At 38.3% G+C, this 16,164-nt stretch overlaps 1 protein-coding gene across 1 annotated transcript; it reads left to right on the top strand.

The window, feature by feature from the left end:
* Positions 1-717: 717 nt before the first annotated feature.
* On the top strand, positions 718-3,461 carry LOC145166426 (myosin-binding protein 2-like). Its single transcript, XM_079085401.1, has 3 exons — positions 718-1,853; positions 1,934-2,038; positions 2,123-3,461. The coding sequence occupies exons 1-3, from the start codon at positions 830-832 to the stop codon at positions 3,166-3,168; spliced, it is 2,175 nt and encodes a 724-aa protein (XP_078941527.1). The 5' UTR covers positions 718-829; the 3' UTR covers positions 3,169-3,461.
* The last annotated feature ends 12,703 nt before the right edge of the window (positions 3,462-16,164 follow it).

Raw genomic sequence — 16,164 nt, 5'->3', positions numbered from 1 at the left:
TAATTTTGTTTGATTCAACATACAAATTTATAGAAGAAAATAGTAGTTTTAATCATGGTTGTCAAAATTGCGATCCTGATCGTAGGATCGTACGATCCTACGATCCTAGGTATGAAAAACGATCCGGATTGTAAACGATCGTATTTGGGGTAGGATCGTAAAATCGTAAGTAGGATAGTAGGATCGAGATCCGATCCGATCCTACCTTCTCTTGATTTTTTTTTGACAATAATTTTTTTTTACTACTTTATGTCTTTTACCCTTTACCAATTTATGGTTAATCGTTTTGTGTAGTGACTTATGACTAATATTTTGAAGTTTTTATAGCATTTGAACGAAAAATTGAATGTTTGAAATATTTTTCATGATTAAAAATTATAAATTAAAATTATATTTTATTTTGTGGGATCTTATGATCCCGATCCCGATCTTACGATTCCGATCTTGCAAACCCAAAAACGATCCTACTTATGATCCCGATCTTGACAACCTTGGTTTTAATGCTTTTATCAAACCCCTCCGAAAGCCAAATCAAGTTCATTAGCTTAATTTTGTTTCATTTTGATTTTATTGTTAGATTGATTTACATTATTACATTAACTATATGTTCGTGAATTGTGAAGGGACCATTTTGTAATTCCACCCTATAGAGCATACTTTTTCCATTCCCACCTTTTTTTTTTCCTTCTGAATACAACTTTCCGTGTCCAAGGCTTCTGTTACTTCTTTCCACTTCGCTATTTTATTTCGTTTCTCTCTCTCTCTCTCCTCTCTCTCTCTCTCTCTCTCTCTCTGTAAATACTCACAAGAAAACAGAGTAGCGACAGCCATGGCAGCCAACAAATTTGCAACCATGGTGCACACGAATACAAACAACATAACACTCATTCTCATCTATGCTGTTCTTGAATGGACACTCATACTTCTCCTCCTCCTCAACTCTCTCTTCTCTTTTCTCATCATCAAATTTTCCCAATTCTTTGCCCTAAAGCCACCCTGTTTGTGGTGTTCTACCCTCCATCGTTTCTTAGAACCCGAAAACAGCAATTCCCACCGCGATCTTCTCTGCGAACTACATTCCAAAGAGGTTTCCATCTTGGGATTCTGCCCAAATCACAAAAAATTGGCAGAAATCAAAGAATTGTGTGAAGATTGTTTTTCATCTCATCTGGATTTCCAATGCCAGGTGAAACAGAGTGACGGGGAAGATGAAGATGAACAGAACTTGAGGTGTTCTTGCTGTGGTTTGAAGTTTCATAAGAAAAGTTTTGATAGCTTTGTTGTGACTCGGAGTTCCTGTGATGTATTGGAGCATACTAAGAGCGAGGCTTTGATCAAAAGTTCCAATGATCAAGTCGGATCAGATTTGATGGAAGAAACCCTTCAAATTCAGAGCAGAAAGGAGACTCAGATGAATAATGACGGGAAGGATATGTGGGATTCAAATACTTTTGAAATTGAAACAGAATTGAATCAACTTGAAAAGAAGGAAGATTCAACTTCTGATTTTCTCCCACAACATCTCGAATTCTTCTTTGATCATAGTGGTAATCAGTTGGTACCTATTGAATTAGTTGATTCAACAACGGAGGAAAGTCAAAACGTTTCTGAAGCTGATGAAGATCATGCGTCTGGAGATTACGAAAAAGCTCTAGTAATCCAAAACCATCAGACGACAGGACTTGAATCCATGGAGTTAAAAGAAACTGAGAATTCTCTTGTTTTACATGCAAAAAACAGTGAACTCATTTATGAAAAATCCGCCATTGTCCAAGAAATTCAAACTCTGTTCATCGAAGAACTTCAAGAAAATGCAGTAGGAACAGAGAAATCCGATCCAGATACTCATTTGGGTAATTTACATCTTGCAAGATTTTCATTTCGATTTTCATTTCCATGGGAATGATTTTGTTTACTCATGTTTACATTTCAGTTCATGAAGAAGCAGAGGTGACAATTGGAACAGAGATTACTGTTCTTGACTTATGTGTTGTGGAACCTTTATCCATTTCACATGATATACATGTAATTGAAAATGGTAAAGATTTTCATATTCTTTCAAGTTCTTGAAACGTTCTTCCCTGATTTTATGCTAATTTCAAGAATATTTTGATTATACCAGGTCTCGAATCAAATAAATCAAATGGAAACTGTAATCAGATTGAGGAAGAGAAAATTCCCAATACACCCCATTCGACAGAGAGCTTAAATCAACCAAACAATAATTTGTTGATGATAGAGGCAAAGGAATCGGGGGCAGAAGAGTCATTTGACACCGTGGAGAAGCTAAAATCAGCTTTACAAGCTTTGTATGCTGAGTTGGAGGAGGAGAGAGGTGCTTCAGCGGTGGCAGCCAGTGAAACAATGGCGATGATCAACCGGCTTCAAGAAGAGAAGGCGGCAATGCAAATGGAGGCCTTACAATATCAAAGAATGATGGAAGAACAATCGGAATATGATCAAGAAGCTTTGCAACTCTTGAATGATCTTATGGTAAAACGGGAAAAGGAATTGGAATTCTATCGGAAAAAAGTGGCGGAATACGAAGCGAAGGAAAGACGGCTTTCGCAGGGGAGTGAGAAAAGTGGGACGGGTTCGGATTCTTGTAGTCATTCCGAGGAGGGGAATGGAATCCCAATTGATCGGAATCAAGAAAGTTGGAATCCGGACACCCATGATGCCGGTTTTCTCGATCTTGAATCTTCGTTAGCGGATTTTGAGGAAGAAAGGTTGTTGATTTTTGAACAAGTTAAGGTTCTCGAAGAGAAGCTTTTTGCTTTAAGTGACGAAGAGAATCAACGGATTGAGGACGGAACGCCTATCCAAGATCTTGATGAGGAAAACGGGAAAGTTTATGAAAATGGATTTGAGACCATTGGTTCACCGGAAAACGGATTCCATTCCGATGTCATTGGAATAGAGAGCGAAGGGAAAGTGATAACATTAAATAGATTCCATTCCGGAGAGTTGGAAAACAGGAACATTGGAAAGAGGAGTGACTTCGAAGAGGAAGTGGATCAAGTTTATGGAAGGCTACAAGCTCTTGAAGCCGACAGAGAGTTCTTAAAACATTGCATTGGATCATTGAAGAAAGGTGACAAAGGAATGGAACTACTCCAAGAAATCTTGCAGCATTTACGTGACCTTCGAACCATGGATCTTCAATGAAGAACGATTTATTTGATATGTTTTTATTTTTTTAAGTGTCAAATTTTAAGGGTATTTTGGTCATTTCTTTATGATCACTTTTTTGTGGGAAAAAGGGATGAGTCATGAGTGTTTGTTTTTGTAGGGTTGCAAATTTAAAAAAGGATCCAATGATGACTTTTTAGTTTCATTATATAAAGTCGTAAGTCTAGGAATTTAAATTTTAAATGTTTAACAAATGAGATTTTTGTAAAGTAAGAATAGAGGGCAAGGGACCCTTTTTACCTAACAATTCATATGTCTATTTGTAAGTATAGTTGATTGTTTGATTGTATATGCTTGATTTGCAACCAATTGAGTCATGGTTTCGAAAACATATTATAGTTGAAGGGGAAACTAGTTAAATGAGAAACATCTCTCTTTTATATATTGGGAATATAGGATTTGTGTATGGTGTTGCAGGTTTTAATGTTTTCATCCATCAACCCCCCCTCCCCATAACTATTCTATTTTATAAATTATTAAAAAAATATAACATTAGAAAGTAAGCGAATCGAATTCTCTGTGTTTACAAGAAACTATTATTTTAATGGCTTATAATAGTATTTTGTGTTCAAAAACAAATAGTTGCTTACTTATTTATTATATTTGTTTTTCTAAAATGTTTCTAAAATAATTTTTAACTCGTTCACGACATTAACCCAAGATATTATCGATACAACAAAAAAAAAAAAACTTTAAACCCTACTATAATAGAAAAAAATGTTAGGATGTCTATAACCGATTTCTCTTTGTCAGTCAAAAGGAATGTAACATGCTCTTATGATTTTAGAGATTTGCTTAAATATTGAAGTTGGTAGAGCGGTGTGTTAAACATCGACGGAGTACCTGAAACCAAAACATATTTGTAAGTACCTGAAACCAAAACATATTTGTAAGAACAAAACTTAGTGAGTTTCCCCAAATACCACATACACCGTACACATAAATATAATAGCTTGTGGTTGTGTCAGGTCCGCAACAACCCCATGGAATAGCAATAGTTGTATCGGGTTCGTATCAACCCCGAGTCCATAATGATTCTGAGCCCAGATTGGCTCCATTCATAATTCATACAATCATATCACTAATAATCATATAACCACATACATCCTACACATACAAATCAGTAGGTCGGTATTGGTGTCTTCGACCCACTAGTGTGGTGAGAAGACTCACCTCTAAATGAAGATAACTGAATCGTCGCTCGAGCTACTACTAATACGGCTCCTCACACTAATCAACACTCAATAACAACCTTAATTAATAATATGGGTTTAACCCAAAATTAATGGTTCGAATCATAATTTATCTTACCAAGGGCAAAAGGCCATTTTGCCCTTCCCATTCATGACCCAACAAAACAAATTCCCAAATCCCTAACAGCCTAAGGCCCAACAATGGCCCATGTGGGTTTCCTGGTAGTACGCCCTGCATACCAGCTATTATACCCCGCGTACAACACTTGATGCGGAAGGATAACAAGGCAGCGACCCAGTACGCGCAGCGTACTCAAGGTTACATCCGACATACTCTTCAAAAGTCTAGACCTGCTATTAAGGTCTTAATACATTAAGACTTTACGACCAAACTTCATATCTGAACCCATTGAACGTCTAAAGCCATAAATTTAAAACCTTTATGCCTTTGCATGGAAAAGGGAAGCTCAAAACCCAAAACCCTAACTTATATTACCATCTAAAACTCTATAAATCTTTCATGGAAGAAACTAAGGACCAAGCTATCATTTTTATGACATTAAACACTCGAAAATGCTTGAAATGACAGCTCAAAAGGTTTGGAATGGAAAATACTCAAGAGATCAAGGTTTTTGGGACATAAAGGCCATAACTTGCACCCTAACAAGATCTAGCAAAGCAAGCATCAAGATTTAAACTTTATACCTCTAAAAGATGCACAAAAGTGAGAAGAATTTAGATCTAAAAGCGTTAGTGCAACACCACCTCTTCAAGGGTCTTCCTTCACCACCAAGAACACTAAAATAACACTCAAGAGCTTGAAAACTTACACACAAGAACTAGGGTTTCGAGATGAGGGCTAAGAGAGATGGAGGAATGGAGGTAAGAAAGGATTTAAGGCCATAAAGCTCTTTAAATATGGTCAAAACCCTAAAAATTTGGGTTTTCTCTCTGCATGAGTACGACCAACATATGTATATGTATACCCAACGTACGCGAGGGAATCCGCGTCCATCTTTAAGGACCTATGTCCGATGTACCCATCTCGTACGCCCTACGTAGGGACCAATTTTGCAATCTTTGAGGAATAGATGCTAAAATGAAAATTGTAACATTCTATTTCGAGAAGTTCTTATTTCAGGATTGTGGAAAATAAATGGATCAAATGGAGGCCTTGGGCTTCAATGGAATGGAGTTTAGACTCTATTGGAGGTATATGACGTTGGAAAAGTGATTTAAACCTTGATAGACATGGTTCGTTCCATGATGAGTCGAGCTTCGTTACCTATCTCATTCTAGGGGTATGCCTTAGAGACTGCCGCCCATATCCTTAATCTAGTCCCTACCAAAAAGGTTTCCAAAACACCTCACGAGATGTGGATAGGGAAAGTTCCCAAATTAGACCACATCAAAGTTTGGGGTTGCGAGGCTTTTGTGAGAAAAGAAGCTCACGACAAGCTTGAACCTCAGAGTGAGCAATGTATTTTCATCGGCTACCCACAGAAATCCTTTTGATATCTATTTTACAGACCGAGTGACAATGTTGTCTTCGTTGCGAGGAGAGAAGTCTTTCGCGGGAGAGAACTCATAGGCCAAGGAAACAGTGGGAGGCAAATTGACCTTGAAGAGCTTCAAGAGTCAAGCGGTGAAGGAACCACAAACACTAGCAATCAACCTGAGGAGGAAACTCTAGTTGACCCAATTGACGTGTCCTTACCTCTGAGGTGTTCCAGTAGAGTTAGAAATACATCTGAGTTTTATGGTTTCTATATTACTACTGAATGTGATACATTTATCAGTGATAGCACACTGGTAAATTTGGATGAACCTAACAACTACAAGAAGCCATGGCAGGCCCCGAGTCTGCAAAGTGGAAAGAGGCTATGGACAGCGAGATTCAGTCAATGTATGACAATCAAGTTTGGAACTTGGTTGACAATGTACCGGGTCGTAAGATAGTCGGGTGCAAATGGATCTTCAAGAAGAAGACTGACATGGATGGGAAAGTACACACATATAAGGCGCAACTGGTTGCGAAGGGCTTTACTCAAACTCCGGGAGTTGACTATGATGAGACCTTCTCAACAGTAGCGAAGATTAAATCTATAAGGGTTATGTTGGCCATAGCTGCATTTCATGATTATGAAATGTGGCAAATGGATGTCAAAACCGCTTTCCTTAATGGAAAGTTGGCTGAAGATGTTTACATGAGTTAGCCAGAGGGTTTTTTCAATGCAAAGTACCCTAATAGAGTGTGTAAGCTTGAGAAATCCATTTATGGATTAAAACAAGAATCTCGCAGATGGAATCTTTGTTTTCATGAGAAAGTCAAAGAGTTTGGATTTTCGAAAAGCGAGGATGAGTCATGTGTATATGTCAAAGCTAATGGGAGTATAGTGAGCTTTCTGGTATTGTATGTAGATGACATACTGGTCATAGGAAACGACATCCCAACCTTGCAGGAGGTTAAGTCCTGGCTTGGGAAGTGTTTCGCTATGAAGGATCTCAGAGAAGCTGCCTATATCCTAGGAATAAGGATATTGAGATATAGGAGTAAAAGACTAATAAGACTTAGTCAAAGTACCTCTTGGACTAGGTGTTGAAACGTTTCAGCATGGAGAACTCCAAGAAAGGTGACTTACCTATCCAAGGCAATGCCAAACCGAGAAAGACTCAGAGTCCGAGTACAGAGGCTGAAATAGCAGAAATAAGTCATATACCATATGCTTCTGCAGTTGGTTCGATCATGTATGCTATGACTTGTACTCGCCCTGATGTCGCCTTTGCTTTGAGCATGGTCGGCAGATATCAAGGGAATCCTGGTAAAACTCATTGGACTGTGGTTAAGAACATTCTTAGGTACCTACAGAGGATTGAGGAATGGGTCCTTACCCTCGGTGGGAGTGATGACTTGAGAATGACAGGGTATAGTGACGCCAGCTTCCAAACCGACAGAGATAATTTCCGCTCGCAGTCGGGCTGGGTGTTTACCCTGAATGGAGGAGCAGTGACATGGAAAAGTTCCAAGCAGGAGACTGTAGTTGATTCAACGTGCGAATTAGAGTACATAGCAGCAAGCGAAGCATCGAAGGAGGCGATATGGTTGAAAAACTTCATCGGAGACCTTGGAGTAATTCCATCCATAAAGGAGCCTGTGGAGATTTTCTGCGATAATGAAGGGGCGGTTGCCTTAACCAAGGAACCGAGAGATCATAGTAGATCCAGGCATTTTGACAGAAAGTACCACTTCATAAGACATCAATTAGAAGAAGGACACCTTGTGGTAAAGGGGATATCGTCAGAGGACAACCCAGCAGACCCCCTTACAAAGGGACTGACTAGGGTTAATCACTTGCAACATGCGAGGGGCATTGGGCTAACAGACGATATTAGTTTTAGTAATTAGATAAATCGAAACTTGTAATAGCTAAATTGTAATTGACATTTGATGATTGAATAAAATGAGTTTTATTTATAAGTAAAGTTACTGTCTTGTGTCAATTATTTACTATTGTTTCACTTTGCATGTTTTGACTTCCAGAATAATAAAATTATTATTATTATTATTATTATTATTATTATTATTATTCAAACTATCCAAAGTCGATCATACATTGGAAGTAAGTATGAAATAAGGCTGTCATGAGTTGGCTTGTAAATTGTCTAAGGAGTTAGATATAGCAAAAGTGTGCTACACCATTCATGAGTGCTCCTGAAATAAGATTTGAGTATTGGATTCAACCCGCGCTCACCTGAATTACTTCATGTAATTTTTCACCAGTAATTGTGAGACGATAATATCATATAGTCTTCAAACCAAGATATTGTTGGATTAGTGTCTAAGGCCGTAACTATATTTGGTAAGTACTTGACCTGGTTGTGCATGGTCCTTTTGGGTTGCCTTCACCATAGCAACTTGACAGGGTGATTTATAAAGAGAGAAGATATATATTATATTAATATATTATGAGAATAATATATTAAAGGAATAATAAAATTATTTGATTAATATTAGTCATAGATTAATTAGGAATTAATTTGGTGACTAAAAGAGGTTAATTGAATAAAGGGGCTTAAACTGTCAAATGTGTGATAGTTGTGTTTTTGGGCTATGAATCCTTATGGATATGAGGGTGGCTGAATTTTAGGGTTAGGATATCTTAAATTCGTCCAAGCCTCATATCTAAAAGTATCTTTGGATTGCTTAGGGCCTAAGTTATTCAATTAGGGTTAAGGATGTAACCCTAATAGCTCATAGTATAAATAGACCCCATGGGTGAGGGAAATCAGCCACTCTTGTTAGATTGAAACCCTACAACTGATTTTCTCACCTCTCTCCTCTCTCCAAATCATCCTCTTTCTAGTTGGTGTTTGTAAGCCATTAGAGGAGTGACAATTGTGACTCTAAGCTCTAAGAACAAGAAGATTTAATCAAGCAACTTAAGGTATTCTTCTAGATCTGATTACATGTGTTATGATTCAATTGTTATCTCTAGATCTAGCATTATAAGCCTTGGAAACATTGCATGTTCAATTAGAGAAACCTAGATCCAAGCATTAGGGTTTGCATGTGCACATAGGAAAGTTCTTATGGCTCAAATCCATCAGTGGTATCAGAGCTTTGATTGATTTCTATTGAATTGATGCTTTGGTTGATTGCTTTTTACATGAAAAATCGTTTTTTTTGTGCCCCTGACTGGTGAACTCGGCGAGTCCCATTGTGGACCTGACGAGTAGCATGAACTCGGCGAGTCCATAGTGGAACTCGGCGAGTTCGAGCGTCAGTCAGAGCAGATTTCGGGATTTCTTGCTGTTTTGCTTGAGGATACTTTCCTTAATTGTTTTGGGTCATTAACATCCGAATTTTATCTTATATTTGAGTATATACTTGACCAAACAAAAGATAATTACCATTTAATTGAATAATAATTTCCTTATATAATAATAATTGATTATTTGAATTAAATTGGTAAATTGTCTTGCAAGTAATATTGACTAGGTCAAATTTAGATAATCATTAAATTAATTAGTTGATTTATATTATTTGCTATTTGATCCTTTATGTTTTGAAAAGTTCAAAACTTGTCCTCAAGTTTTGAAATTTAAGTTTTGTGATTAAAAGTTTAATTTGAATAATTTAAATTTCAAACCTTAGAATTTTACAAGTTTTAAAATTCAACCCTATACTTACAATATTATAAGATTAATATATATATATATATATATATATATATATATATATATATATATATATATATATATATAACTTAAATGCTAGTCTTACCGTTAGTAGGCCTCATTTACGAAGCCAATCTATAAGGGGGGTATAAGGTTATGGCCTATAAAATGGCCGTTTAATGGGTGTCCATGCTCACCCACCGCTTCCTTGATTGGTGGAGGGTCGTTAGCCGAACGGGTAGGATCGGGCAAACCTTTCCTCATTAAAAGTATAATGAATCTATATAAAGTAACTAAACGTTTTTTTTAAAATTCCCAATCTTAGTTACTTCAGGAAAAGTGAATTGATGCAATCCTATGAAATTACACTTTGTACCCTTGCTAAGACATTGATGGAGCGCGTGTGGTTAACCGACACATTAATTGGGTTCTAAGCAAAGGTGGCAAAGGGTGACTCATTGTTTGTTATAGTTCGATGGAGCGTGTGTGGTTAACCAGCACATCGAATAGGTAATTGTAACAATGAGGGCACCATGTACATTTGCATGGTTATTCACACCCACTTTGTGATCCTCGGCATCCCAGTCACAAACGAGAGGGGCATATCGAGATTTAAACATGCCATTGAAAAGTTCAATGTATCTCAAAAGATCTAGGAGTTTTTCAATATATTTAAAACCTAATTTGTTTTTCGTTTTTCATGGTGGAGAATTAGTGAATCGACATTCACTTGCCTTCAAATTATTTACTTATTAGATTACGGCATCCCTCTTCTAATTTGTGAATACTGTTGTTGGTTCCTAGCCCTAATTTTTCATTTGGGTGATTAATTTGGGAAATTCATTTCTAATCAACTTTGTTCTTTTTCCATTTCAGATGTCGAACGCAAACAACAACGCTTCTGGGTCAAACTCCTCTGGTTCATTCTCACTCATGAACTTGTGTGGGAAAGTGATCTTCGATGGGACCAATTTCAGTAATTGGATCCGCAACATTCGTATGGTCACTCGCTACGAGGACAAAGAATATGTCCTCGATGAGAAGCTTAAGGAGATTGATATCGAAACTGCTACTGCCGATGAGATCGCGGCCTACGAGGCCCATGAGCGTGATGCCATGAAAGTCCATTGCATCATGCTCGCGACTATGACTGCTGAACTTCAAAAGTCCTATGAGGACAAGTACCCCTACGAGATGCATCAGGATCTGCTGGAACGCTACCACCAGAGCGCCAGGAAAGAGAGGTATGAGATCATCACTTCGATGATCACTACCAAAATGGGAAATGGAGAGTCTCTTACTGCCCATCTGCAAAAGAAGCAGAGATATGTTGATCGCCTTCTGAAGTTGAATGTGAACTTCGATGAAGAGCTGGCAATTGACATTATCCTTCACTCATTGCCTTCCTGCTATAGCCAGTTCCGCATGACCTACCACATGAATAAGGAAGAGGTCTCCTTGAGCAAGCTTCAGGGCTTGTTGAGGACTGCTGAGAGCAACCTCAAGGATAAATCTGTTGCATCACCTCCCACTCCAGCTGCTGCCCCTGTCTTGGCAATAGGGCAAGGGAAGGGTAAGAAGAGGAAGGCCTCCTCAAGGGGCCACCACAAGGGAAAGTCCCAAGATGGAACCTCTTCTAGTGGAACCAAAGTTGGTTCTGCTAAACCCAACTCGAACCCCAAAGAGGCAGAGTGCCACTACTGCCACAAGATAGGGCATTGGAAAAGAAGCTGCCTAGAATATCTGCAAGCCATCAAGGATGGGAAGATCAAGCCATCTTTCGCAGGTATTTACACAATTAAATCTAACAGTTTGTCACATGCTACTTCTTGGGTTCTTGATACAGGATGTGGTTTTCACATATGTTCTGATTTGCAGGGGCTAAAAGGAAATAGGGATGTGGAGCGTGGAAGGATGAATCTGATCATGGGAAACAGAAGATCGTCGCCTGTGACCAAGATTGGAGTTTATTCCTTAGTTCTTAGTAATGGTTTAGATTTAAGTTTGAATAATTGTTGCTATTCGCCAGATATGGCTAGAAACATCATTTCATTTCATGGTTTATATAAACAAGGCTTTAGATATTCATTTGATAATGAAAAGGGTTCTATTTATGCTTATTTTAATAATGTTTTATATTTTGAAGCATTGCCTTGTAATGGAATATATGAAACTGTGATGGTTGTAGACAACTTAGGAAATGATGTGTTGTGTATGGATTCTTCCAATAGTATGGATAAAGCTTGCTTGTGGCATTGTCGTCTTGGACATGTCAACAAGAAACGCATAGCCCAACTCCAAAAGGATGGAGTGTTGGAGTCATTCGACCTTAGGGATGATGACGTGTGCGAGTCTTGTTTACTTGGAAAGATGACCAAGTCACCCTTCGCTGGCACTTGTGCGAGGGGTGAGGGTTTATTGAATCTCATACATACAGATGTATGTGGACCCTTTAGATCCACCACAAGGGACGCGAATCGCTTCTATGTGACTTTCACAGATGATTATAGCAGATATGGGTATATCTACTTAATCAAGCACAAGTCAGAAACATTTGAAAAGTTCAAAGAGTTTAAACAAGAAGTGGAGAATCAGTTGGGCAGGAAAATCAAGATGCTTCGATCTGATCGAGGTGGAGAGTACCTAAGTCTTGAATTCCACGACTACCTCAAGGAATGTGGAATAGTTTCACAATTGACGCCACCTAGAACACCTCAATTGAATGGTGAAGCTGAGAGGCTAATCGAACCTTGCTAGACATGGTTCGTTCCATGATGATTCGCGCTTCACTACCTATCTCATTCTGGGGGTATGCCTTAGAGACTGCCGCCCATATCTGTGACATCCCCATTTTCACGGCCAGAAAAGACCGATTTGTTTATGCTTTGTTTTAAAATCAGAGTAATCGTTTACAGAATACAGTTGCAGAATTTGTTCCCAAAACAAAATGTGATAAGAATTTATCAAAGCATTTCTTTAAAGAAATGTATTTTCATTAAATAACAAAATCTCGGGATGTCATGTTCCGATACAGACCAAAAGCATAAACAGTATAAAATAGACCTTACAACAGTTATTTATAACTACTGATCTATAATACAAAATCTCTCGTCAAGTCCACCAACTTATACTCTTGTGCCATTACCTGTAATGCAAAGAAAACTGAGTGGGTCAGGCTTGGGATCCTGGTGAGCATATACGGTTTTCAACCCACAATAATATATTTATTATATTTAATCATCAAACAATCAACCCAATTACCCATCCCCATTATCTCCATTTATCTTAAGGATCTACCCTAAGAATCATCTATCCTTCATTCTTAAGGATTGACCTGAGGTATAGGCACGCAGTCACATCGTCGCCAGGGTTTACTCAATAGGCGCTAACTCCATAGTCACCAAGGTTTATACAATAGGCGCTAACTCCATAGTCACCAAGGCTTATACAATAGGCGCTAACTCCATAGTCACCAAGGTTTATACAATAGGCGCTAACTCCATAGTCACCAAGGCTTATACAATAGGCGCTAACTCCATAGTCACCAAGGTTTATACAATAGGCGCTAACTCCATAGTCACCAAGGTTTATACAATAGGCGCTAACTCCATAGTCACCAACTATCCCATCTACCCATGTTCTACCCAACATTTTCGTAGATATAAATACTTACACAGTTTAAATCATTTAACACCTGTATAAAACATCAATTCCACGCCCATCTCAAATAGACAAACAATATATAACAACACATAACACATATTTCATGGCAAACACTTCATATATATGTGTTAGAAGAAAGTAACTACACACTCACACAAAACATATACTTAATACATTCAAACAATACTTGTATTAAAATCGTGTTTGTGAAAGGGACTATACACTCACTTGATCAGAAGATGATCGGACAGCACTACGGCTCTAAGAGTAGTACTTCTTCGGTGAAACTGGAAGATCTTCACACACCGGGCTTCCTGCAGGAAGAGCTTCGGCTCGGAAACTCTTTTCTTCTCGGGATCTTCGGGCTTCGGGACTTGCTTCGTGTCTCGGGATGATACCGGGGCTTCGGGGGGGGGGGGGGGGGGTTAAAAGAGGGCTTAGAGAGAGTATCGGGAGTGAGAGAGAAGAGATAGAGCAACCAAAATCGGCTGACCCTCGATTTCTATTTATAAGGTCATTTTTCAGCTCTCACGTCGTGAATTTTAAGTTTTCACGTCGTGAACTTAGTCGTCACTGCATGCGTCATCACAGGTTGCGTCTGTCAGGCTCCAGAAGTCATAAATACTGAGTTCACATCGTGAACTCTGACAGTTTTGGAGTTTCGCGCCCCGAACTTCAGAAATTCATAATTTTCGCATACGAACTCCGTTTTCGACGTTCTTTATATCCACGCGTAGGTGAGATTATGCTCTACAACTCTCGTTTAGACTTCTTTTGCTAATCTTGACTTTATTTTTATTATATTATTTTTAGTAGGCCGGGACAGGAAAATTCTGTTAGAAATCCATAACTTCTTCGTCTGACGTCCGTTTTCGTCTGTCTTTTTACCGTTGGACTACTATCGATGAGTTCTTTGATTCTTATTTAGAAAGTTTTGGCTAAATATCACTCGATCTCTATTTCGAGTATTCGGGCTGCATACCGCTAAGTCGAAACTTCGAAAAATCATAACTTCCTCATACGAAGTCAGATTTAGACGTTCTTTTTATGCACGCTCTCGGTTTAACGTATTCTATGACTCTTGTTTAGATCGCTAAATCCAAATATCACTCTATCGTAAATTCACTATTTACGTCGCGCTGTGTCGTGTCGGTTCTGTCGCGAAACTTCGACAGGTCATAACTTCTTCGTTATAACTCGGATTTCGGCGTTCTTTATATTTTCGGAAACCTGGTGACATATACTACAACTTGGTTAAGATTAATCCTTCTAAATAATCTTCCATCAAAAAGTCATTTTTGATGCTTATCGTCTCTAAATTGACTAGCCCGGATCTACGGGCGTTACAATTATCTCCCCTTTAGGATGATTACGTCCCGGAATCATCAACGAAAATAGGACTTGTATAATGATTCCATACGTTATCTTTCCATCCTAAGTAATAACCATGATGCTCAATCTTGCACCTTCTCTTCGTACTAGGTTGGACTTTCAATTGTAACCTACAAGTTACAAAATAAATCCTTATTGAGGACTCCTTCTTCTTCTTAGGATAAGTACTTCCCCTTATCTATTGTAATAGATCGACGGGTCATGTTCTAATGACCTTCATCGGAGGATACAACGTCTAGACTCAAGTCTCTTAGAGTCAAATTCCAAAATGGAATATACCTTCCTTCATATTCTAATGTGATATAGTCACATTTTAACATGTAGCATCTCTAGCTACTAACGAGCGCGATGCTATTGGTCGCATTGATTTCAATCTTCTGACTTAAGTCAGATGCTACCTCGAACTTGGTTCTCCGAACCACGTAACAAACTCATTGTAGTCGGACTCAATTCGATATGACCACTAGGGTCGGAATAACAACCATCTTACTAGTCATTACCGAAACAATGGTAATGACATACTTGAATAAAACGAGACCAATCACTAGCTTCTTGGTAACCTTGTGACTTTCCCTGATCCAAGCGTGAGTCCTGTGCTTCCAGTAGTATAGATCTCTACTACTATTCACACCTACTCATACTCGTCCCAAGTATTGTCCCGCAGTCCCCAAGTCCTAAATTCAGAAAACAATTTAACACATACGAATGTGTCCAATTAATCATAAAATTTTCCTAGACTCTACTAGGACTTCTTCCATGCGTATCTTCAATCATCAATTCTACTTCAACTCGGTCGGTGATGGAAATTCCAGACGATGGGACAACTTCAAGAATTACACCAATCGTTCCATCATCCTGCCAATCGAAGGTGTACTTTAGACGTACCATACTCCTTTAAACGTACTGTTATTTTATCAGACATAATCTAAAGGCAAGATACCACTCTTACGATATCTTCCGATAGGTGTCATTCACTATCATAAGCCTTTCATTTCCTCCATATCTCAATTTTCTACGAGTCTTCACCATAACGTTTTGTACATCCAAGCAGACGTTCGGTGTACCGGGCGAGAATTTAAGTTAAGAAAGCTTTATTTACGATAGACGTATAAATCTCCTTATCACTCCGAAACGTTTACATGCTAGTTCTAATATCGTAGTCATACGCTTAGAATCCTAAACACATAAGGTTTCCAGACCCGGTTGGCAACAGACCATAGATCCGAACAAATAATATCATATATGGCAAACATATAACATTTAGCACATAAAAGCATTTTAGGCATCTTTCCTAAAATATACTAGTGCTCGTGTCTTAAAATATGGTAGAAACTCATCTCACAATCATCGCTTAGCATTCTAAGTTTAAGTCTAGAAATCCTACAATTTCCTAGTTCGCTTAAACTAATGCTCTGATACCAACTGTGACATCCCCATTTTCACGGCCAGAATAGACCGATTTGTTTATGCTTTGTTTTAAAATCAGAGTAATCGTTTATAGAAAACAGTTGCGGAATTTGTTCCCAAAACAAAATGTGATAAGAAT

The sequence above is a fragment of the Lactuca virosa genome, chromosome 3, assembly GCF_052849685.1.
Source record: "Lactuca virosa cultivar CGN04683 chromosome 3, Lactuca_virosa_CGN04683_v6, whole genome shotgun sequence".
NCBI lineage: Eukaryota > Viridiplantae > Streptophyta > Magnoliopsida > Asterales > Asteraceae > Lactuca > Lactuca virosa.
The sequence above is the reverse complement of the archived record's forward strand: the minus strand, read 5'-3'. Positions and strand labels throughout refer to the sequence as shown.

Bases quoted from the DNA above. Each gene is read 5' to 3' on its own strand.
- LOC145166426 (XM_079085401.1), top strand. From the start codon at position 830: ATGGCAGCCAACAAATTTGCAACCATGGTGCACACGAATACAAACAAC. The intron at 1,854-1,933 runs GTAATTTACATC...TTTACATTTCAG, and splicing joins CGATCCAGATACTCATTTGG to TTCATGAAGAAGCAGAGGTG. The intron at 2,039-2,122 runs GTAAAGATTTTC...TGATTATACCAG, and splicing joins TATACATGTAATTGAAAATG to GTCTCGAATCAAATAAATCA.